General features: G+C 42.3%; 1 protein-coding gene across 2 annotated transcripts in view; it reads right to left on the reverse strand.

Moving 5' to 3' along the window:
• Positions 1 to 24665, reverse strand: part of LOC311132754 (tubulointerstitial nephritis antigen-like) — a 78835-nt gene that overhangs the window by 33623 nt on the left and 20547 nt on the right. For both annotated transcript variants that reach the window (XM_084166050.1, XM_084166051.1), the window contains exons 4-5: positions 16390 to 16482; positions 14444 to 14558 (exon numbers count right to left, since the gene is read on the reverse strand). In XM_084166050.1, the coding sequence (XP_084022176.1) occupies positions 14444 to 14558; positions 16390 to 16482 (208 nt within the window). The remainder of the gene's footprint in view (positions 1 to 14443; positions 14559 to 16389; positions 16483 to 24665) is intronic.

The following is a 24665-nucleotide window of genomic DNA, read 5'->3' on the forward strand; positions in this document are numbered from 1 at the left end:
TTATGAAGGACTTCCTGCATACAGCGCTACAAATCCCACTCGAGGCTGTCGATAAAATCCAACTCGAACGTGTACATCGTTTCGGAAAAAGAGGACAGAAATATGAGCGCCCAATCGTTGCCAAATTTGCTTTTTTTAAGGATAAAGCTATGGTGAAAAGCCTAGGAAAAAGACTTGCTGGCACGAAAATAGGCATGAATGATCAGTTCCCGAGGGAGATTGTAGAAAGGCGCAAAGTTCTGTATCCAATCTTCAAGGAAAACGGATTAAAAGGGAAACGTGTTGCACTAGTGTTGGATAAATTATATATTGACAACCAAATGTTCAGAGACACAAAGACTACTCCGTGGCTATTCTAAAAGTTGTAATAGAGGAGTCAAATATTGGAGAACCTGATACTAGCAATGATAGGGATTGTAATATTAAATAACATTTATAGTAAGTATAGTATTTTATAAAAGGATAAAACGATATAACAAGCAGAATAATACATCTTTAAATACAAATAATTAGAACATGGCTTTTTTGGCGGGAGGTTGTTGTTTTGGCGGATGGTTGTTGTGGTTGGTCCTGTGTTCTCTCTGGCGTCCTTTCCCCTTGCGGCAGATGTGGATGCGGGTGCGTTTGCACGCTCGGCCCATTTCTTCCGCAGTCAACCATGTGGTGTGCATTTTTGTGTTTGAAAAGGTGCGGCGTTAAGTGAGTGAGAGGGGAAATGGTTGCATATCCCAGAGCCGACCGGGGGTCTATGAGCAGGGGTAGTGAGAGAGAGCTTTCAATTTTGTGTAGATGAGGGATATACATTTTTAAATATAGTATACATCTAATCTAATTTTTCATTGTCCTATCATGATGGAAAGATCCCTAACCCTATAACCTGGACACCCACCTGAGCGACCCATACACCAAAGAGAAGTTCCCATCTCTTTTATGGACCTGCTGTGAATATGCAGCCTAAACAGAGAAATAAATGCGGTCAGAGACCTACTTGAGCAGCACCGCCCCCTCAAGATTCTGAGCCTGCCTGGCAGGGTTGGTCCTACAAAGCCAGAGCCCCCTGATGGGAGAGCATAATATACAAGGAAATTCTCAAAGCTGCTAATGAGAACCTTGACAACCTTTTACCTAGCCGGTGGGGATTCCGGTGGGGTACGCCCACCCAGGTAGTGGCAGTGCTGGCAACACTGGCTGCAGTAACCCATGGGGAGGGGGTCACACTCGGACAATCAGAGAGGGGGTTTATCATTGTGGCCCAGGTGGCACAAAATAATCAAAGGTCTGACCGCATGGAGATGCTTGGGAAAATGGTTACAACAGGGGATCAGAGTGTTTGTGTCTCAGGTGAAGAAGGTGGATCTGATCTCCATCACCTAGGACTTGACATAGATTAAGTAGATTAATCAAATCTCACATTGTTATCCATATCAATGAATATGCGTACTTTTTTCCCCCACTGTATATATATATATACAGTGGGGCAAAAAAGTATTTAGTCAGCCACTATTTGTGCAAGTTCTCCCACTTAAAAAGATGAGAGAGGCCTGTAATTTTCATCATAGGTACACGTCAACTATGAAAGACAAATTGAGAAAAATAAATCCAGAAAATCACATTGTAGGATTTTTTATGAATTTATTTGCAAATTATGGTGGAAAATAAGTATTTGGTCACCTACAAACAAGCAAGATTTCTGGCTCTCACAGACCTGTAACTTCTTATTTAAGAGGCTCCTCTGTCCTCCACTCGTTACCTGTATTAATGGCATCTGTTTGAACTTGTTATCAGTATAAAAGACACCTGTCCACAACCTCAAACAGTCACACTCCAAACTCCACTATGGCCAAGACCAAAGAGCTGACAAAGGACACCAGAAACAAAATTGTAGACCTGCACCAGGCTGGGAAGACTGAATCTGCAATAGGTAAGCAGCTTGGTTTGAAGAAATCAACTGTGGGAGCAATTATTAGGAAATGGAAGACATACAAGACCACTGATAATCTCCCTCGATCTGGGGCTCCACGCAAGATCTCACCCCGTAGGGTCAAAATGATCACAAGAACGGTGAGCAAAAATCCCAGAACTACCATCAGTAACACACTACGCCGCCAGGGACTCAAATCCTGCAGTGCAAGACGTGTCCGCCTGCTTAAGCAAGTAAATGTCCAGGCCTGTCTGAAGTTTGCTAGAGTGCATTTGGATGATCCAGAAGAGGATTGGGAGAATGTCATATGGTCAGATGAAACCAAAATATAACTTTTTGGTAAAAACTCAACTCGTCGTGTTTGGAGGACAAAGAATGCTGAGTTGCATCCAAAGAACACCATACCTACTGTGAAGCATGGGGGTAGAAACATCATGCTTTGGGGCTGTTTTTCTGCAAAGGGACCAGGACGACTGATCCGTGTAAAGGAACGAATGAATGGGGCCATGTATCGTGAGATTTTGAGTGAAAACCTCCTTCCATCAGCAAGGGCATTGAAGATGAAACGTGGCTGGGTCTTTCAGCATGACAATGATCCCAAACACACCGCCCGGGCAATGAAGGAGTGGCTTCGTAAGAAACATTTCAAGGTCCTGGAGTGGCCTAGCCAGTCTCCTGATCTCAACCCCATAGAAAATCTTTGGAGGGAGTTGAAAGTCTGTGTTGCCCAGCGACAGCCCCAAAACATCACTGCTCTAGAGGAGATCTGCATGGAGGAATGGGCCAAAATACCAGCAACAGTGTGTGAAAACCTTGTGAAGACTTACAGAAAATGTTTGACCTGTGTCATTGCCAACAAAGGGTATATAACAAAGTATTGAGAAACTTTTGTTATTGACCAAATACTTATTTTCCACCATAATTTGCAAATAAATTCATTAAAAATCCTACAATGTGATTTTCTGGATTTTTTTTTCTCATTTTGTCTGTCATAGTTGACGTGTACCTATGATGAAAATTACAGGCCTCTCTCATCTTTTTAAGTGGGAGAACTTGCACAATTGGTGGCTGACTAAATACTTTTTTTCCCCACTGTATAGAGAGAGAGAGAGAGAGAGAGGTGAAAGCATTGGAAATGCTTTTGGCGGTTAATCTGCTTCTGTTTTGTGGGTGGCACTGTGTGCTGTTTTCGATGGATGGGTCCTGGCCTCTCGGGGCCTTAGGGATACGGAGGGACGTGGGTGGGATGCTGATCACTGGGATGACGGCTCAACTTGGGATGGGGAGGGGCTTTAGCGGGGGAATTAGTGGAGAACAATTGAAGGGTTACTCCGAAGCAATGCAAATATCACGGTACAGCTATATGGACACTCAATCATTACGCTATTTTTTATTGGTAAATTTACAAACATATATAATGATAAATAGACTTGAAACGTGTATCTCATTATGGTGTATGGTGAAATAAGTATAGCCAGTTATAATTGTAATGGCTTAGCTGATAATAACAAAAGAATAACAATATTTACATGGCTCAAAGAGAAGGAATATAATATCTATTGTATACAGGAAACTCTAGCGTGGAAAAAAGAATGGGGGGGGGGGGGGGGGGGGGTGAATATACTTCTCCCATGGGCAAAGAAATTCAAAAGGGGTGATGATATTAATTAATAGTAATTTCGATCCGAATGTGCAAATTGTCCAAATAGATACGCAAGGTAGATGGATTATTTTAAATATGTTATTGGACCATAAACAGATATGGCTCATTAACCTTTACGGACCAAATAATGATGATCCACTATTCTTTGACAATATATATAATTAATTATCAAGCCTGCAAGGAACTCAAGACAATATTATTATGGTGGGGGATTATAATACTGTTTTAAATAGCTCAATGGACCGTAAAGGAAATCACACCACAAACAATCACCCACATGCTCTTAAGGAAATTGTGAATGTCATGGATACATTAGAACTAGTAGATATATGGAGGCTTACATATACTGATCTAGTGAGATATACAGTGGGGAAAACAAGTATTTAGTCAGCCACCAATTGTGCAAGTTCTCCCACTTAAAAAGATGAGAGAGGCCTGTAATTTTCATCATAGGTACACGTCAACTATGACAGACAAAATGAGAAAAACAAATCCAGAAAATCACATTGTAGGATTTTTAATGAATTTATTTGCAAATTATGGTGGAAAATAAGTATTTGGTCAATAACAAAAGTTTCTCAATACTTTGTTATATACCCTTTGTTGGCAATGACACAGGTCAAACGTTTTCTGTAAGTCTTCACAAGGTTTTCACACACTGTTGCTGGTATTTTGGCCCATTCCTCCATGCAGATCTCCTCTAGAGCAGTGATGTTTTGGGGCTGTCGCTGGGCAACACGGACTTTCAACTCCCTCCAAAGATTTTCTATGGGGTTGAGATCTGGAGACTGGCTAGGCCACTCCAGGACCTTGAAATGCTTCTTATGAAGCCACTCCTTCGTTGCCCGGGCGGTGTGTTTGGGATCATTGTCATGCTGAAAGACCCAGCCACGTTTCATCTTCAATGCCCTTGCTGATGGAAGGAGGTTTTCACTCAAAATCTCACGATACATGGCCCCATTCATTCTTTCCTTTACACGGATCAGTCGTCCTGGTCCCTTTGCAGAAAAACAGCCCCAAAGCATGATGTTTCCACCCCCATGCTTCACAGTAGGTATGGTGTTCTTTGGATGCAACTCAGCATTCTTTGTCCTCCAAACACGACGAGTTGAGTTTTTACCAAAGAGTTCTATTTTGGTTTCATCTGACCATATGACATTCTCCCAATCCTCTTCTGGATCATCCAAATGCACTCTAGCAAACTTCAGACGGGCCTGGACATGTACTGGCTTAAGCAGGGGGACACGTCAAGCACTGCAGGATTTGAGTCGCTGGCGGCGTAGTGTGTTACTGATGGTAGGCTTTGTTACTTTGGTCCCAGCTCTCTGCAGGTCATTCACTAGGTCCCCCCGTGTGGTTCTGGGATTTTTGCTCACCGTTCTTGTGATCATTTTGACCCCACGGGGTGAGATCTTGCATGGAGCCCCAGATCGAGGGAGATTATCAGTGGTCTTGTATGTCTTCCATTTCCTAATAATTGCTCCCACAGTTGATTTCTTCAAACCAAGCTGCTTACCTATTGCAGATTCAGTCTTCCCAGCCTGGTGCAGGTCTACAATTTTGTTTCTGGTGTCCTTTGACAGCTCTTTGGTCTTGGCCATAGTGGAGTTTGGAGTGTGACTGTTTGAGGATGTGGACAGGTGTCTTTTATACTGATAACAAGTTCAAACAGGTGCCAATAATACAGGTAACGAGTGGAGGACAGAGGAGCCTCTTAAAGAAGAAGTTACAGGTCTGTGAGAGCCAGAAATCTTGCTTGTTTGTAGGTGACCAAATACTTATTTTCCACCATCATTTGCAAATAAATTCATAAAAAATACTACAATGTGATTTTCTGGATTTTTTTTCCTCAATTTGTCTGTCATAGTTGACGTGTACCTATGATGAAAATTACAGGCCTCTCTCATCTTTTTAAGTGGGAGAACTTGCACAATTGGTGGCTGACTAAATACTTTTTTCCCCCACTGTACATGGCGGAGACTGAATCAAGCTAGTCGTCTTGACTTCTTTCTTATCTCATTCTCGTTGGCACCAAAAGTATAAAAAAAAGTGTTGATAGGGGGACAGAATGCGGTCGGACCATCATATAATAGGCATATACATTACTCTTACTGAATTTCCACGTGGGCGAGGATATTGGAAATTTAATCAAAGCCTATTGGATGATAATTTATTTATAATTAGAACAAAGGAATTTATAACTGACTTTTTCCAACATAACATAGGTACAGCGAATCCCCTTATTGTATGGGACACCTTTAAATGTGCCTTTAGAAGCCATGCAATTCAGTACTCATCTCGAAAACAAAAGCAATTTAGGTCAAAAGAGTTTATACTAAGAAAGGAAATAGAAAGTCTAACAGAACAGATAGATGGCAATAAAAACTGTAACATAGAGGCTCAGAATAAATTAGAGGAAAAACAAAAAGAAATGGAGAAACTTATTCAAGAAAGATCAAGTGTAATATATTATAAAAATAAAGCAAACTGGATGGAATATGGGGAAAAATGCACAAAATTCTTTTTAAATCTTCAACATAGGAATGCTACCAAAAAGAACTTAATGAAACTGGTTACAATTGACGGAGTCACCCATAATTCACCAACTTATATTTTGAAGGAAGAAACAAAGTACTTTAAGCATATGTTTTCTTTTCAGTCGCCTCCATCTCCTCTAACTGAAGCTAATTGTAGAGATTTTTTTCCTATTGATAATGTCAAATTAACAGCCACACAGAAAGACTCATGTGAAGGTGAAATTACAGAGGAGGAACTTCTGGATGCAATTAAAGACTTTAAGTCCGGGAAAACTCCAGGGTTGGATGGCATACCAGTCGAGGTATACCAAACCTTTTTTGATATACTAAGAGGACCGTTATTAGCATGTTTTAACCACTCCTATTTAAATGGTAGATTATCTGACACTCAAGAAGAAGATCTCATTATTACTGAAACAGGATACAAGTGGAAAATATAAAGATCCAGTCTATTTACAAAATTGGAGGCCCCTTACACTTCAGTGTTGTGATGCAAAAATCCTAGCAAAATGTATAACGCATAGAATTAAAAAGGTATTGTCGGATATTATTCATTCTAATCAGACAGGTTTTTTACATGGAAGATACATTGGAGATAATATAAGGCAAGTATTGGAAACAATAGAACACTATGGAAAATATGGGAAACCAGGCATGCTATTCATAGCAGACTTCAAAAAGGCATTTGATAAAGTTCGACTGGGGTTTATATATAAATGCCTGGAGCATTTCAATTTTGGAGAATCTCTTATAAAATGGGTCAAAATCATGTATAGTAACCCTAGGTATAAAATAGTAAATAATGGCTATTTCTCAGAAAGTTTTAAACTGTCAAGAGGAGTGAAACAAGGTTGTCCACTATCGGCATATCTATTTATTGTGGCCATCGAGATGTTAGCTATTAAAATCAGATCCAATAATAATATCAGAGGATTAGAAATACAGGGCTTAAAAACAAAGGTGTCATTGTACACTGATGATTCATGTTTTCTTTTAAATCCACAACTAGAATCCCTCCACAGCCTCATAGAGGATCTAGATACATTTTCTAACCTCTCTGGATTACAACCAAATTATGACAAATGTACTATATTACGTATTGGATCACTAAAAAATACAATTTTTACATTACCATGTAGTTTACCAATAAAATGGTCTGATGGTGATGTGGATATACTCGGAATACATATCCCAAAGGAAATAAATGATCTTACTTCAATACATTTTAATAGAAAGTTAGCAAAAATAGATAAGATCTTACTACCATGGAAAGGAAAATACCTGTCAATTTGTGGAAAAATCACCCTGATTAACTCTTTAGTATTATCCCAGTTTACCTATTTGCTTATGGTCTTGCCGACGCCTAGCGAACAGTTTTTAAAATTATATGAGAAAAAAATATTCAATTTTATTTGGAACGGCAAGCCAGACAAAATTAAAAGAGCATATTTATATAATGAATATGAATTCGGAGGACAGAAATTATTAAATATTAAAGCATTAGATCTATCACTAAAAGCTTCAGTCATACAAAAGTTATACTTAAATCTGAACTGGTTCTCAAGCAAATTAGTAAGATTGTCTCACCCAATGTTCAAGAAAGGCCTTTTTCCCTTTATTCAGATTACAACCTCTCACTTTCAGTTATTTGAAAAGGAAATAATCTCCCAAATGTCACTATTTCTAAAACATGCCATAGAAAGTTGGTTGCAATTTCAATTTAATCCTCCAGAAACGACAGAACAAATAATGCAACAAATATTGTGGTTAAATTCAAATATACTAATTGACAAAAAACCTTTATTTTTTGACAGAATGTTTAAAAAAGGTATAATCTTCGTAAATGATATCAACGGTAGGACTGGTGGAGTTATGTCGCACATGCAGCTAACAAAAACTTATGGAAATGTCTGCGCTACCCAAAATTACAACCAAATAATTGCAGCCTTACCGCAAAAGTGGAAGAGGAAAGTGGAAGGGGGAGAAAGTAAGGAACTTGTCTGTCGGCCTTGCATTAAATAACATAATTGGTTAAGGAAAACTGTGATAAATAAAAAAGTATATCAGTTTCACTTAAGGACCAAAGGATTGACAGCCGTCCCATATAGATTGCAAAATAGTTGGGAAGAGATCTTTGACGTACCGATCCCATGGCATAGTGTTTATGAACTGACACGCAAAACGACACCGGATTCAAAAATTAGAATCTTTCAATTTAAATTACTATATAAAATTATTGCTACCAATAGAATGTTATTTATATGGGGTATTCAATCTTCCCAGCTCTGCAGATTTTGCTGTGAAGAGACAGAATCATTAGATCATTTGTTTTGGTTCTGTCCATTTGTAGCTTGTTTTTGGACACAGGTCCAGGAATGGCTAAAGGATTGCAATATTTACCTGGAACTAACCTTGCAGATAGCATTACTGGGTGATCTGAAAAGTCATAGTCAATCAATCAATAATATAATAATACTTTTAGCAAAAATGTTTATTTTTAATTCACAATCTGTAGAAGCAATGAGAATAGAAAGGTTCAGAACTTTTGTAAAACATCACAGTACGGTTGATATATATATGGCAAATAGAAATCCTATATGGATGGTGTTAAGAGATAGATGGGAGGTATTGAATAGAGTTGAAGGATGGGACTAATAACAAATAACAACAAATAATAACAAAGATATCTGATAATGTAAGCATACTGTGTCCATAATAAGTATATAGGTTGTATGTTGGGAGCTTTTGGGAAAGAGCACAGTTAGAAAGATATGGCATATAGAAGCAAACCGGATGGACATCATGAAAATGATCGGAGAGGTTGAGAGTAGAATTATTGTAAAATTAACTCTGTCCATAAGGTGTAGATAGTAATTATAGACCGGAAGTAGAGGCCTGGGCATTGTTGTTCACTAATTTACTCCAAGTAGGGAAAGGATGGTGGGGTTGAAAAGTAATAAAGGGGAGTATATATATACAAAATTAAAATAAAAACATGGGGGATTGGAAGTGATGCAGACAATTACATTGATAGAAGATACAATCTATCTGCAATATTAAGATGATCCATTCCCCCAGAAGAAAAATAAAAAATAAAAAAATAACTATAAATAAAAATAACTATAAAACTAGTGTTCCATTTCTTAAAGTGACCAGTGATTTCAATAGGCAGCAGCAGCCTCTAATGTGCTAGTGATGTTGACCAACAGCAAGAGGAGCCTGACAAACCAACAGCAAAGGAGACTGACAAATCAACAGCAAGAGGAGTCTGACAAACCAATAGCAAGAGGACACTGACAAATAAACAGCAAGAGGAGTCTGACAAACCAATAGCAAGAGGACACTGACAAATCAACAGCAAGAGGAGACTGACAAATCAACAGCAAGAGGAGGCTGACAAATCAACAGCAAGAGCAGACTGACAAACCAACAGCAAGTGGAGACTGACAAACCAACAGCAAGAGGAGACTGACAAACCAACAACAAGAGGAGACTGACAAACCAACAACAAGAGGAGACTGACAAACCAACAACAAAAAGAGACTGACAAACCAACAACAAGTTCCTAATGATGCTTTTGTGCGGAACGTGCTCAGCCCATTGATTATTTATCCACAATAGAACATTCATGAATGTAATTACAGTGAGATGGCCTAATCGGAGTGTGTTACACAACAAATGATGTAGGTCTGTTAAGTTATTCCATTATAGAGGACTTATTCCCAGACGATTAGGAACATTTGGCCTAGTGTCAGTCTCAGAGGAGTTAGAATAGAAACATAACCTTTGTCTCCAGACTATAGAACTGACTGAACTGATTGAGGGAGGCTACACTAACAGACATTTGGCACGCGGACAGTTAGGCCCTGAGAAGTACAAATATCTACAGTGAGGGAAAGAAGTATTTGATCCCCTGCTGATTTTGTACGTTTGCCCACTGACAAAGAAATGATCAGTCTATCATTTTAATGGTAGGTTTAATTGAACATTGAGAGACAGAATAACAACAACAAATCCAGAAAAACGCATGTCAAAAATGTTATAAATTGATTTGCATTTTAATGAGGGAAATAAGTATTTGACCCCCTCTCAATCAGAAAGATTTCTGGCTCCCAGGTGTCTTTTATACAGGTAACGAGCTGAGATTAGGAGCACACTCTTAAAGGGAGTGCTCCTAATCTCAGTTTGTTACCTGTATAAAAGACGCCTGTCCACAGAAGAAATCAATCAATCAGATTCCAAACTCTCCAGCATGGCCAAGACCAAAGAGCTCTCCAAGGATGTCTGGGACAAGATTGTAGACCTACACAAGGCTGGAATGGGCTACAAGACCATCACCAAGCAGCTTGGTGAGAAGGTGACAACAGTTGGTGCGATTATTCGTAAATGGAAGAAACCCAAAAAACTGTCAATCTCCCTCGGCCTGGGGCTCCATGCAAGATCTCACCTCGTGGAGTTGCAATGATCATGAGCACGGTGAGGAATCAGCCCAGAACTACACGGGAGGATCTTGTCAATGATCTCAAGGCAGCTGGGACCATAGTCACCAAGAAAACAATTGGTAACACACTACGCCGTGAAGGACTGAAATCCTGCAGTGCCCACAAGGTCCCCCTGCTCAAGAAAGCACATATACAGGGTCGTCTGAAGATTGCCAATGAACATCTGAATGATTCAGAGGAGAACTGGGTGAAAGTGTTGTGGTCAGATGAGACCAAAATCGAGCTCTTTGGCATCAACTCAACTCACCGTGTTTGGAGGAGGAGGAATGCTGCCTATGACCCCAAGAACACCATCCCCACCGTCAAACATGGAGGTGGAAACATTATGCTTTGGGGGTGTTTCTCTGCTAAAGGGACAGGACAACTTCACCACATCAAATTGACGATGGACGGGGCCATGTACCATCAAATCTTGGGTGAGAACCTCCTTCCCTCAGCCAGGGCATTGAAAATGGGTCGTGGATGGGTATTCCAGCATGACAATGACCCAAAACACACGGCCAAAGCAACATAAAAGTGGCTCAAGAAGAAGCACATTAAGGTCCTGGAGTGGCCTAGCCAGTCTCCAGACCTTAATCCCATAGAAAATCTGTGGAGGGAGCTGAAGGTTCGAGTTGCCTAATGTCAGCCCTGAAACCTTAATGACTTGGAGAAGATCTGTAAAGAGGAGTGGAACAAAATCCCTCCTGAGATGTGTGCAAACCGGGTGGCTAACTACAAGAAACGTCTGACCTCTGTGATTGCCAACAAGGGTTTTGCCACCAAGTACTAAGTCATGTTTTGCAGAGGGGTCAAATACTTACTTCCCTCATTAAAATGCAAATCAATTTATAACATTTTTGACATGCGTTTTTCAGGATTTTGTTGTTGTTATTCTGTCTCTCACTGTTCAAATAAACCTACCATTAAAATTATAGACTGATCATTTCTTTGTCAGTGGGCAGACGTACACAATCAGCAGGTTATCAAATACTTTCCCCCCTCACTGTACTCTCACTGGAAATAATATGTGATGAATCTAGAAACAGCAGAGATTGAAAGGGGAACCTGATCCAGCTTTAAACACCTAATATGGACTCCAGAATTAAATCACTATGATAACACCTCAGACAAATACCTGGGATAGCAAGCTTATCATAATGCTTATCACATTAAATCATAAATGGGCATTTCTATGCTGCCTCACATACAGTGGGGTGAACAAGTATTTGATACACTGCCGATTTTGCAGGTTTTCCTACTTACAAAGCATGTAGAGGTCTGTCATTTTTATCATAGGTACACTTCAACTGTGAGAGACGGAATCTAAAACAAAAATCCAGAAAATCACATTGTATGATTTTTAAGTAATTAATTTAATTTAATCCTAGTAAATATTCCCTGTCTTAGGTCAGTTAGGATCACCACTATATTTTAAGAATGTGAAATGTCAGAATAATAGTAGAGAGAATGATTTATTTCAGCTTTTATTTCTTTCATCACATTTCCAATGGGGTCAGAAGTTTTCATAGACTCAATTAGTATTTGGTAGCATTGTCTTTAAATTGTTTAACTTGGGTCAAACATTTTGGTTAGCCTTACACAAGCTTCCCACAATAAGTTGGGTGAATTTTGGCCCATTCCTCCTGACAGAGCTGATGTAACTGAGTCAGGTTTGTCGGCCACCTTGCTCGCACAAGCTTTTTCAGTTCTGCCCACAAATGTTCTATAGGATTGAGGTCAGGGCTTTGTGATGGCCACTCCAATACCTTGACTTTGTTGTCCTTAAGCCATTTTGCCACAACTTTGGAAGTATGCTTGGGGTCATTGTCCATTTGGAAGACCCATTTGCGACCAAGCTTTAACTTCCTGACTGATGTCTTGAGATGTTGCTTCAATATATCCACATCATTTTCCTTCCTCATGATGCTATCTATTTTGTGAAGTGCACCAGTCCCTCCTGCAGCAAAGCACCCCCACAGCATGATGCTGCCACCCCCATGCTTCACGGTTGGGATGGTGTTCTTCGGCTTGCAAGCAACCCCCTTTTTCCTCCAAACATAACGATGGTCATTATGGCCAAACAGTTCTATTTTTGTTTCATCAGACCAGAGGACATTTCTCCAAAAGTACGATCTTTGTCCCCATGTGCAGTTGCAAACTGTAGTCTGGCTTTTTTATGGCGGTTTTGGAGCAGTGGCTTCTTCCTTGCTGAGCGGCCTTTCAGGTTATGTCGATATAGGACTTGTTTTACTGTGGATATAGATACTTTTGTACCTGTTTACTCCAGCATCTTCAGAAGTTCCTTTGCTGTTGTTCTAGGATTGATTTGCACTTTTCGCACCAAAGTACGTTAATCTCTAGCAGACAGAACGCGTCTCCTTCCTGAGCGGTATGACGGCTGTGTGGTCCCATGGTGTTTATACTTGCATACTATTGTTTGTACAGATGATCGCGGTACCTTCAAGCATTTGGAAATTGCTCCCAAGGATGAACCACACTTGTGGAGGTCTACCATTTTTTTGTGAGGTCTTGGCTGATTTCTTTTGATTTTCCCATGATGTCAAGCAAAGAGGCACTGAGTTTAAAGGAAGGCCTTGAAATACATCCACAGGTACACCTCCAATTGACTCAAATGATGTCAATTAGCCTATCAGAAGCTTCTAAAGCCATGACATCATTTTCTGGAATTTTCCAAGCTTTTTAAAGGCACAGTCAACTTAGTGTATGTAAACTTCCGACTTCAACTGTATATAGGGAATATGGTGTCAGACAGGGAATTTGGGACACAGACAGGCCAGGTCTGGAGGTGGGAGGCATGCTGCCGTTATGTAGCATTAGCGTATCAAGGTCGTGTGTAACTCTATCTCTGTTTAGACAGAGCACAGCTGCTGGTACGTCCTCCTCCCATTCCTTCCCGCTAATATCTGTGTGTGTGTGTGTGTGTGTGTGGCTCCAACCCCCCAGGAATTAGGAGTGGAGTGGGAGTGAGTTAGGGAGTTCGGAGTGGGCCTATCCATTACCCAGTATGACTGTTAGACGTGTGGGGACTGAGCTGGGAGACAGACAACAGAAAAATTATTTATGAATAAGCTTTCCTGCTTAGATCTGGCTCCTGGTACAGGTAGGGGCATGTTGGGCTGGGGGAGTGGGGGATTGGAGAGAGTGAAGTTGAAGGGAGGAGGAGTGGGGGAGTTAGGTCTGGAGGATGTAGGGTGGGAGAGATGGGGGATAGGGGTTGGGAAGGGTAGGGTAGGGGGGAGAGAGGAGGGCCAGTCAGTTGTGTTGTCTGAAGGAGAGATGGCTCTACCCCATCTTCCCCTCCACCTCTATCCTCTACCCCATCCTCCCCTCCACCTCTATCCTCTACCCCATCCTCCCCTTCACCCCTATCCTATCCCCCATTCCCTCTCTCCTAAACCTCTCTCTGATTGGCTCTTACATAATCTGTCTGGTTAGAATGTAAACATAAGCTAAAGATGGCACATAGCAGAGAGGAGGCTTCCAAGATCCAGACAGACAAAGAATTATCAACAGACCAATACCAGACTCCGCCTGGTAGCCATAGCTGGTAATGATACAGGCCAGGCCAGCAGAATCTTTATATAAAATATTATGTCATGGGTCCCTGTTGATGCACAAGCAATTTGAAAAGCAGACTGGACCGTCCCTCACTCTCAAGGCCGTGACAACATATCTGCATCCCATGTATGGGCCCTGGTAAAAGTAGTGCACTATATAGGGAATAGGGTGCCATTCGAGATGTATCCCATGAATCACCCAGCCCAACTCCCATCCCCACACCCCGCCCTTTCCCTACCCAGCAGACAGGTCCTCTCACCTGCATCTCGTTCATGCTCATGATGGTCCTGGAGGGCCTCTGTGTCCCCAGGCGATACCTCAGGCCCTCGTCCAGAGACATGCCATAGAACTGGCTGTAGTTTGCTGCCTGCCAGCTAGGGAGACAAAGGAGAGGAAAGTCCAAACAGTAAGTGTGAGAAAACATGTTTGTGTGTGTGTGTGTGTGTGTGTGCGCGTGTGTGTGTACGTGAAATTGGGACGCAACGTATAGTTCCTTCCTCAGACTTGAGGGGCCGTATTGAAGAAGTGGTACACAGGTCAGCTGTTTGTTTACCTGCACCTGCCCGCAATTGCTAATAACCCATCCCCAACCGCCCGACTATATGTGATAAAGTGGAAATCTGAGGCCCGCATCCAACCCTAAACGCTAATATAGAAAATGCGCTGTAGGCTACAGTCAGACGGCAGAATGATTTTTTGATAGGCTGTTTGTTAGTCAACTTGTCTATAATTAGATACATGCAGCTTCTCTTCTGTCAGTAAGACCGAAATAAACCCTTGCTCACCAGAATAATGTAATAAATCGATAGAATGAATGCTTCAATCTAGCAAAGTTCTCTGTCATTTCTGCTTCTTTCAGGGAGCTAAGACGTTTAGGGACCGGGGAGAAAATGTAGCAACAAATGTATTTATAATGGAAAGATTTCCTGTGCAAAATGTCGTCCAAATAACATCAGTTTGACCTGTTGTAAGGAAATAGAAAGCTGTGATAACGACCCAACATATTTCTGATAAGATTTCAGTTCGGCTTGGATGCATATTTTATGTGGTTGAAATACTATCAGCTTTTATAATGCTGATAAAGTCACCACCTCTACTGACGGTATCTAAGTGCACATTTGCATTCTCTCACGATGCTGAAATAAAGAAATCATGTTTCTCCACTTCTGTTCCCGAGTAAAAATGTTGCCTAGATTTGGTGTATCATTTTAATGCAAGAAATGCTTAATTCTGCAGGAGTTAAAAGGCTATGTGAGAGGTTACAAACCTACAGTCAGTGTCCAGATTTCAGTTTCCACTTAACCAATCTCAACAGTATGCTACAGTTCCCTTGACGTGCCATAGGCCTATTTGAAGTCCCTGTCTTGTGACTGTCAAATTTGTATGGTGCCTCACAATCGTCACAAATAACCGTCACTGCTATCATCTTCAATTACCGCTCATGGGTGGCAGGTAGCCTAGCGGTTAAGAGCATTGGGCCAGTAAAAGTGAAAGGTTGCTGACTCGAATCCCCGAGCCGACTAGGTGAAAGAAATCTGTCGATGTGCCCTTGAGCAAGGCACTTAACCCTAAATGCTCTTGTAAGTCGCTCTGGATAAGAGTGTCTGCTAAATGTACAACATTTACTTTTCTGGCCTTCCCTTCTATTTATTTTCAACACTCTAATTAGTAGCTTCTCCCTTAGCTCAATTGGTAAAGCATGGCGCTAGTAACGCCAGGGTAGTGGTAGTGGGTTCGATCCCCGGGACCACCCATACGTAAACATATATGCACACATGACTGTAAGTCACTTTGGATAAAAGCGTCTGCTAAATGGCATATTATTATATTATTATTATTATTGAATTAAACTCTGACATTGTCCTTTGTACCTTCGTGGATCGATGTTAACTTTTTCTGCCTGTTCCCAAAAGCATTTGGCGATTGGTGTGTAGGCTATTTGTTAGGCCCTAAAGCTTACGCATTAATGCCAGATAGCCTAAAATAATGAAAGAAAAACATTGATGTAGACTATAGATATAAATTGCACAAGACTTTTCTCTTTATTCAACATGCCCGCCACCCACCCGCCCTTGATCCACACAATATTTAATGACCGTAAACCCACACGCAGGTTATGAGTCAACCCGTGCATCACTAGCGTGCATGTGTATGTGTGTGTTTGTGTGTGTGTGTGTGCATGCGTGTGTGTTTAAGGGCCCTTACCCATAGTTTCCTCTGTTGACTGCCTGGATCATATCATTCTCTATGAGACAGGCATGCTGCTCACACTCCCAACGCCCAGTCGTTCCACACGTACTGTAGGAGGTAGAGGAGGGGAGGAGGAGAAGAGCAGAGAGGTAGAAGAGGGGAGGGAGAGAGAGGGGAAAGATGGGAATGGAATAGATAGGAATAAGAAAGAGTGTGACAAAGAGAGACAGAGAGAGAGAGAGACAGAGACACAGAGAGAGAGACAGGCAGACAGAGAGAGAGAGAGAGAGAGAGAGAGAGAGAGAGAGAGAGAGAGAGAGAGAGAGAGCGAGAGAGAGAGAGACACACACAGAGAGACATAGAGAGAAAGACAGAGAGACAGAGAGAGAGAGTGAGAGAGAGAGACAGAGAGAGAGACAGAGAGAGAGACAGAGAGAGGGACAGAGAGAGGGACAGAGAGACACAGAGACAGAGAGAGAGAGACACAGAGACAGAGAGAGAGAGACAGAGAGAGAGACAGAGAGAGATACAGAGAGAGATACAGAGAGAGAGACAGAGAGAGAGACCGACAGAGAGAGAGACACCGAGAGAGACAGAGAGAGACAGAGAAAGAGACAGAGAGAGAGAAAGAGAAAGAGAGAGAGACAGAAAGATACAGAGAGAGAGACAGAGATACAGAGAGGAAGACAGAGAGAGGAACAGAGAGAGACAGAGAGAGAGAGAGACAGAGCGAGACAGAGAGAGAGAGAGAGAGAGAGAGAGAGAGACAGAGAGGGAGAGAGAGATAGAGAGAGAGATTTCAATTAGCTATACTTAAACTCTTTAACATCATCCTTAGCTCTGGCATCTTCCCCAATATTTGGAAACAAGGACTGATCACTCCAATCCACAAAAGTGGAGACAATTTGACCCCAATAACTACCGTGGGATATGCGTCAACAGCAACCTTGGGAAAATCCTCTGCATTATCATTAACAGCAGACTAGTTCATTTCCTCAGTGAAAACAATGTACTGAGCAAATGTCAAATTGGCTTTTTACCAAATTACCGTACGACAGACCACGTATTCACCCTGCACACCCTAATTGACAAACAAACAAACCAAAACAAAGGCAAAGTCTTCTCATGCTTTGTTGATTTCAAAAAAGCTTTTGACTCAATTTGGCATGAGGGTCTGCTATACAAATTGATGGAAAGTGGGGTTGGGGGAAAAACATACAACATTATAAAATCCATGTACACAAACAACAAGTGTGCGGTTAAAATTGGCAAAAAACACACACATTTCTTTCCACAGGGCCGTGGGGTGAGACAGGGATGCAGTTTAAGCCCCACCCTCTTCAACATATATATCAACGAATTGGCGAGGGCACTAGAACAGTCTGCAGCACCCGGCCTCACCCTACTAGAAACAGAGAGAGACCGAGAGAGAGAGAGAGACAGAGACAGAGACAGAGACAGAGACAGAGACAGAGAGAGAGAGAGAGAGAGAGACAGAGAGAGGGACAGAGAGAGACACAGACAGAGAGAGACACAGACAGAGAGGGAGACAGAGAGAGAATGTACGCAGATGACCTGGTGCTACTGTCTCCCACTAAGGAGGGGTTACAGCAGCATCTAGGTCATCTGCACAAATTCTGTCAGACCTGGGCCCTGTCCGTTAATCTAAAAAAAAACGAATATAATGATATTCCAAAAAAGGTCCGGAAATCAGGATGACAAATATAAATTCTATTTGGACACAGTTCTATTAGAACACACCAAAAATTACACATATCTAGGACTAAATATCAGCAACACAGGTACAGTGGGGGAAAAAAGTATTTAGTCAGCCACCAATTGTGCAAGTTCTCCCACTTAAAAAGATGAGAGAGGCCTGTAATTTTCATCATAGGTACACGTCAACTATGACAGACAAATTGAGAAGAAAAAAATCCAGAAAATCATATTGTAGGATTTTTAATGAATTTATTTGCAAATTATGGTGGAAAATGAGTATTTGGTCACCTACAAACAAGCAAGATTTCTGGCTCTCACAGACCTGTAACTTCTTCTTTAAGAGGCTCCTCTGTCCTCCACTCGTTACCTGTATTAATGGCACCTGTTTGAACTTGTTATCAGTATAAAAGACACCTGTCCACAACCTCAAACAGTCACACCCCAAACTCCACTATGGCCAAGACCAAAGAGCTGTCAAAGGACACCAGAAACAAATTTGTAGACCTGCACCAGGCTGGGAAGACTGAATCTGCAATAGGTAAGCAGCTTGGTTTGAAGAAATCAACTGTGGGAGCAATTATTAGGAAATGGAAGACATACAAGACCACTGATAATCGCCCTCGATCTAGGGCTCCACGCAAGATCTCACCCCGTGGGGTCAAAATGATCACAAGAACGGTGAGCAAAAATTCCAGAACCACACGGGGGGACCTAGTGAATGACCTGCAGAGAGCTGGGACCAAAGTAACAAAGCCTACCATCAGTAACACACTACGCCGCCAGGGACTCAAATCCTGCAGTGCCAGACGTGTCCCCCTGCTTAAGCCAGTACATGTCCAGGCCCGTCTGAAGTTTGCATTTGGATGATCCAGAAGAGGATTGGGAGAATGTCATATGGTCAGATGAAACCAAAATAGAACTTTTTGGTAAAAACTCAACTCGTCGTGTTTGGAGGACAAAGAATGCTGAGTTGCAACCAAAGAACACCATACCTACTGTGAAGCATGGGGGTGGAAACATCATGCTTTGGGGCTGTTTTTCTGCAAAGGGACCAGGACGACTGATCCGTGTAAAGGAAAGAATGAATGGGGCCATGTATCGTGAGATTTTGAGTGAAAACCTCCTTCCATCAGCAAGGGCATTGAAGATGAAACGTGGCTGGGTCTTTCAGCATGACAATGATCCCAAACACACCGCCCGGGCAATGAAGGAGTGGCTTCGTAAGAAGCATTTCAAGGTCCTGGAGTGGCCTAGCCAGTCTCCAGATCTCAACCCCATAGAAAATCTTTGGAGGGAGTTGAAAGTCTGTGTTGCCCAGCGACAGCCCCAAAACATCACTGCTCTAGAGGAGATCTGCATGGAGGAATGGGCCAAAATACCAGCAACAGTGTGTGAAAACCTTGTGAAGACTTACAGAAAACGTTTGACCTGTGTCATTGCCAACAAAGGGTATATAACAAAGTATTGAGAAACTTTTGTTATTGACCAAATGCTTATTTTCCACCATAATTTGCAAATAAATTCATAAAAAATCCTACAATGTGTTACAGGCCTCTCTCATCTTTTTAAGTGGGAGAACTTGCACAATTGGTGGCTGACTAAATACTTTTTTTTCCCCCACTATAGCTTTCACATGGCTGTGAATGAGCTGAGAGACAAAGCAAGAAGAGCATTCTATGCCATTAAAAGGAATATTAAAATCGAAATTCCAATTAGAATCTGGCTCAAAATGTTCCAATCAGTTTTAGAACCAATTGCTCTATATGTCAGCGAAGTATGGGGTCCGCTCTCTAATACTGAATTTACCAAATGGGACAAACATCCAATCGAAATACTGCATGCAGAGTTTTGCAAGACTGTATTGCAAGTGCAAAGAAAAACTCAAAATAACGCATGTAGAGCAGAATTGGGCCAATACCCCCTCCTTATTCGAATAGAAAAAAGAGCCATCAAATTTGACAACCATCTAAAAACAAGTGACCCCAAAACATTCCATCACACAGCTCTACTATGTCAAGAGATGAAACAAGAGAAGAGTCCCCTCAGCCAGCTGGTTCTGAGGCTCAGTTCACAAACCAAAACCAACCTCATAGAGCCTCAGGACAGCACTCAGAAAATCTGACCCAACCAAATCATCACAAAGCAAAAAGAAAAATATATCACCTATTGGAAAGACACCACAAAAAATCAAAGTAAACTTCAATGCTATTTGGCTCTAAACAGACAGTACATGGTGGCAGACTATCTGACCACTGTGACTGATAGAAAACTGAGAAAAACACTGACTAGGTACAGACTGAGTGAGCACAGTCTGGCTATAGAGACCGGTCGTCACAGGCAAACCTGGCTGCCCAGAGAGGACAGGCTGTGCTCACTCTGCCCCCGGGGAGAGGTAGAGACAGAGCTGCATTTCCTATTACACTGTGACAAATACTCAGACCTAAGAGAATCTTTCTTTCCCAAAATTATCATTCAGTACAAAGAATTTGAAACTATAAAAGAGGAAGAAAAAATCAAATATTTATTGGGTGAAAAGCCAAAATGTGCAATTTTGGCAGCCAAATATGTGTCCTCCTGCCACAACCTGAGGGACAGCCAGTGAAAAGTGTAATGTAATGTCAATAATATTTCCTGTTTTGTTTTGGCTTTCATAGCATGTCATGTGTCTTCTCAGTCATGTTGAGATTGGTCGACTACTATTGCTTTAATGTATTGTTATTCTCATTAATATTGTTGTTGTAGTTGCTGTTAATGGTAATCCCATTTCCACTACTACTATTATTATTGCTGTTGGTCCCACAATTTTTGTTATATGTATACTTTGACAATGTAACTAATTTTACTTGCCATGTCAATAAAGTCTATTGAATTGAATTGAAATTGAGAGACAGACAGAGAGACACAGACAGAGAGACACAGAGAGAGACACATAGAGAGAGAGACACAGAGACACAGAGGGAGACAGAGAGAGAGACAGAGAGAGAAAGACAGAGAGACAGAGAGACAGAGAGACAGAGAGAGAGTGAGACAGAGAGAGACACCGAGAGAGACAGAGAGAGAGACAGCGAGAGACAGAGAGGGAGACAGAGACAGAGAGAGACAGAGAGCGAGAGACACAGAGAGAGACAGAGAGCGAGAGACACAGAGAGAGACAGAGAGCGAGAGACACAGAGAGAGACAGAGAGCGAGAGACACAGAGAGAGACAGAGAGCGAGAGACACAGAGAGAGACAGAGAGCGAGAGACACAGAGAGAGACAGAGACAGGGACAAAGAGAGAGACAGAGACAGGGACAACGAGAGAGACAGAGAGAGAGACACAGAGAGGTAAAAAGGGCAGAGAGAGACACAGAGAGAGACACAGAGAGAGAGAGAGAGAGAGAGACACAGAGAGAGACATGGAGACACAGAGAGAGGCAGAGAGAGACAGAGAGAGACATAGAGAGGCAGAGAGAGACAGAGAGAGGCAGAGAGAGGCAGAGAGAGGCAGAGAGAGGGGCAGATAAAGAGCAGGAAGAGAAAAGAAGAAGGGAGCAGAGGGAGGATACAAGAGATACAAAGTTAGAATGGACAGGGGTCAGAACTCAGAACACTGCTTTAGATTCATGGCTAATGGTGCCACATTTTAGGGCTTAATTATAAGAAATGGAAGTGTATTACTGTACTGCACACACTGAAGTTGATTGTTGTAACTTACTGATTATTGTCCACTGTTGTGAAGTAATTACTCTAAATTAACAGAAGGAACAAGGAAGCCAACAGTCAACAGAGAATGTTTGAAGGGTAACAAATAAATAAGAAGCTATACTGTATACTCTAATTCCCCGGGAGAGACTGAACAAGTGGAACAAGGGATTTGGCAAAGAGAGAGAGAGAGAGAGAGAGAGAGAGAGAAAGAAGAGGAGGAACAAGGGACCTTTTAAGGCTACAGAGCACTGCAAAATATCCATTTTTAGTCAGGAGGAACCAGGGGGGAGTGAATACTAACCAGTCTGATGGACTCGTTAAAACATGACGACATTAAAATGTTTGCGATCCACTGAAGTAGAGCATTCCTTCTGTCTGTGTTGTGCTGTGGGGATGTGTGTGTGCCAAGGACCCCCGGAAACAACTAGTAGCCGGACACACACATAGAGTACAGTACAGTAATAGGCTGTGTGTGCCCCAAATGGCCCGCTATTCCCTATATAGTGCACTACTTTTGGTCAGGGTCCACAGAGTTCTGGTCAAAAGTAGTGCACTATGTAGGGAATAGGGTGCCATTTGGGACACCGCCATAGAATCTGATGAGCCTACTGTACAACATACTGTATGGAAGAGTGTGTGATGTAGCTGTACATTGCCATGGTAACGCCTCTTTAAGCCAACTGTGTATAATATGTTTAGGGCCTGACAGCCATAGTGCAATAGAAGACTTGCTGTAAACATTCATTATAGCTAATGACTCCTAATAGCAATCTATGCATTCATAATGAGTGAAACACTCGCACAGGTGGTTCATATACAGTGCTATCTAAAGGGAAATGATGACTTAACTTCTTATCCTTAGATAATATGAACCCTATCACTGGTCTCTCTCACACACAGCTCTACCTATAAACCTCAGACTATAACGTCTGCTGTATCTGTGGTCCTATTTTAGGGACTGGAGTTCCTGTCAATGCCCCAGTCAGACAGATAATAAACACCAAAACACGCAGTGATGAAGCGCGCAAATTCACAGACAGGCAGACGGATAGAAACACGAAAAGACATTCAAAAGACATGCACGCACACAAACACACACACACTGACACACAGTGAAAAGGGCATTGTGCTCTGTGGGGGGTGACCTGAGCACATATGGCGGCACAAAGCCTCTCACACTCTCTGTGTGAAAACACTGCTATGTTTTTACGTGCTCTAGCTGCCCCTCACAGTGATCGTGGGGTTAAATGACCTCCCTGGTCACATGGGTAAACACTGTGGCTATGGCCATGTGCTATACTACAGTCTGACCCTATGGGACACTTAGCTTGTTCTACTAAAGGACACTGGCCAACACAGTAGACTACAACAGAGTTGAGTCCTAAATGGCACCCTACTCCATATATAGTACACTATCTTTGACCAGAGCCCAGGTCAAAAGTAGTGCACTAAAAAAGGGGAAAGGGTTCCATTTTGGGATGCAGACCAGATCCAACAGAAACCCAGCCAGATCATTAGGAAGACAACCCCAGCCAGATCATTAGGAAGACGACCCCAGCCAGATCAATAGGAAGACGACCCCAGCCAGATCAATAGGAAGACGACCCCAGCCAGATCAATAGGAAGACGACCCCAGCCAGATCAATAGGAAGATGACCCCAGCCAGATCAATAGGAAGACGACCCCAGTCAGATCAATAGGAAGACGACCCCAGTCAGATCAATAGGAAGACGACCCCAGTCAGATCAATAGGAAGATGACCCCAGCCAGATCAATAGGAAGACGACCCCAGTCAGATCAATAGGAAGACGACCCCAGTCAGATCAATAGGAAGACGACCCCAGTCAGATCAATAGGAAGACGACCCCAGCCAGATCAATAGGAAGATGACCCCAGCCAGATCAATTGGAAGATGACCCCAGCCAGATCAATAGGAAGACGACCCCAGCCAGATCAATAGGAAGACGACCCCAATCAGATCAATAGGAAGACGACCCCAGCCAGATCAATAGGAAGATGACCCCAGCCAGATCAATTGGAAGACGACCCCAGCCAGATCAACTGGAAGACGACCCCAGCCAGATCAATAGGAAGACGACCCCAGTCAGATCAATAGGAAGATGACCCCAGCCAGATCAATAGGAAGACGACCCCAGCCAGATCAATAGGAAGACGACCCCAGTCAGATCAATAGGAAGATGACCCCAGCCAGATCAATAGGAAGACGACCCAGGCCAGATCAATAGGATGACGACCCCAGCCAGATCAATAGGAAGACGACCCCAGCCAGATAAATAGGAAGACGACCCCAGTCAGATCAATCGGAAGACGACCCCAGCCAGATGAATAGGAAGACGACCCCAATCAGATCAATAGGAAGACGACCCCAGCCAGATCAATAGGAAGACGACCCCAATCAGATCAATAGGAAGACGACCCCAGCCAGATCAATAGGAAGACAACCCCAGAGCCAAAAGCGTGAGGTGCTACCGAAAGCGTGAGGTGTTGCCACAGACATGGCCTCAACTAGGCAAAGAGTTATCATGAGTTATCACGGCCAACTGCTTAATGACTCAAAGCCTCCACAGCAGATCCTATCACGACCACAAAAGCCTGGGCTTATCAGACAGGAACACTTCTCACACACATGGTGATAGACACAATAAACATGAACAAACATGAACAAACACACACACAGATATTCATAGACCACAGGAGGCTGGTGAGGGGAGGACGGCTCATAATAATGGCTGAAATGGAGTGGGATCAAACACATGGTTTTACCATTCCACTCATTCCGGTCCAGCCATTACTATGAGCCTGTCCTACCCAATTAAGTTGCCACCAGCCACCTGTGCCACAGACACTTCACACACACACACACACA

This window comes from Coregonus lavaretus (assembly GCF_964263955.1).
Source record: "Coregonus lavaretus genome assembly, chromosome: 7".
Taxonomy (NCBI): domain Eukaryota; kingdom Metazoa; phylum Chordata; class Actinopteri; order Salmoniformes; family Salmonidae; genus Coregonus; species Coregonus lavaretus.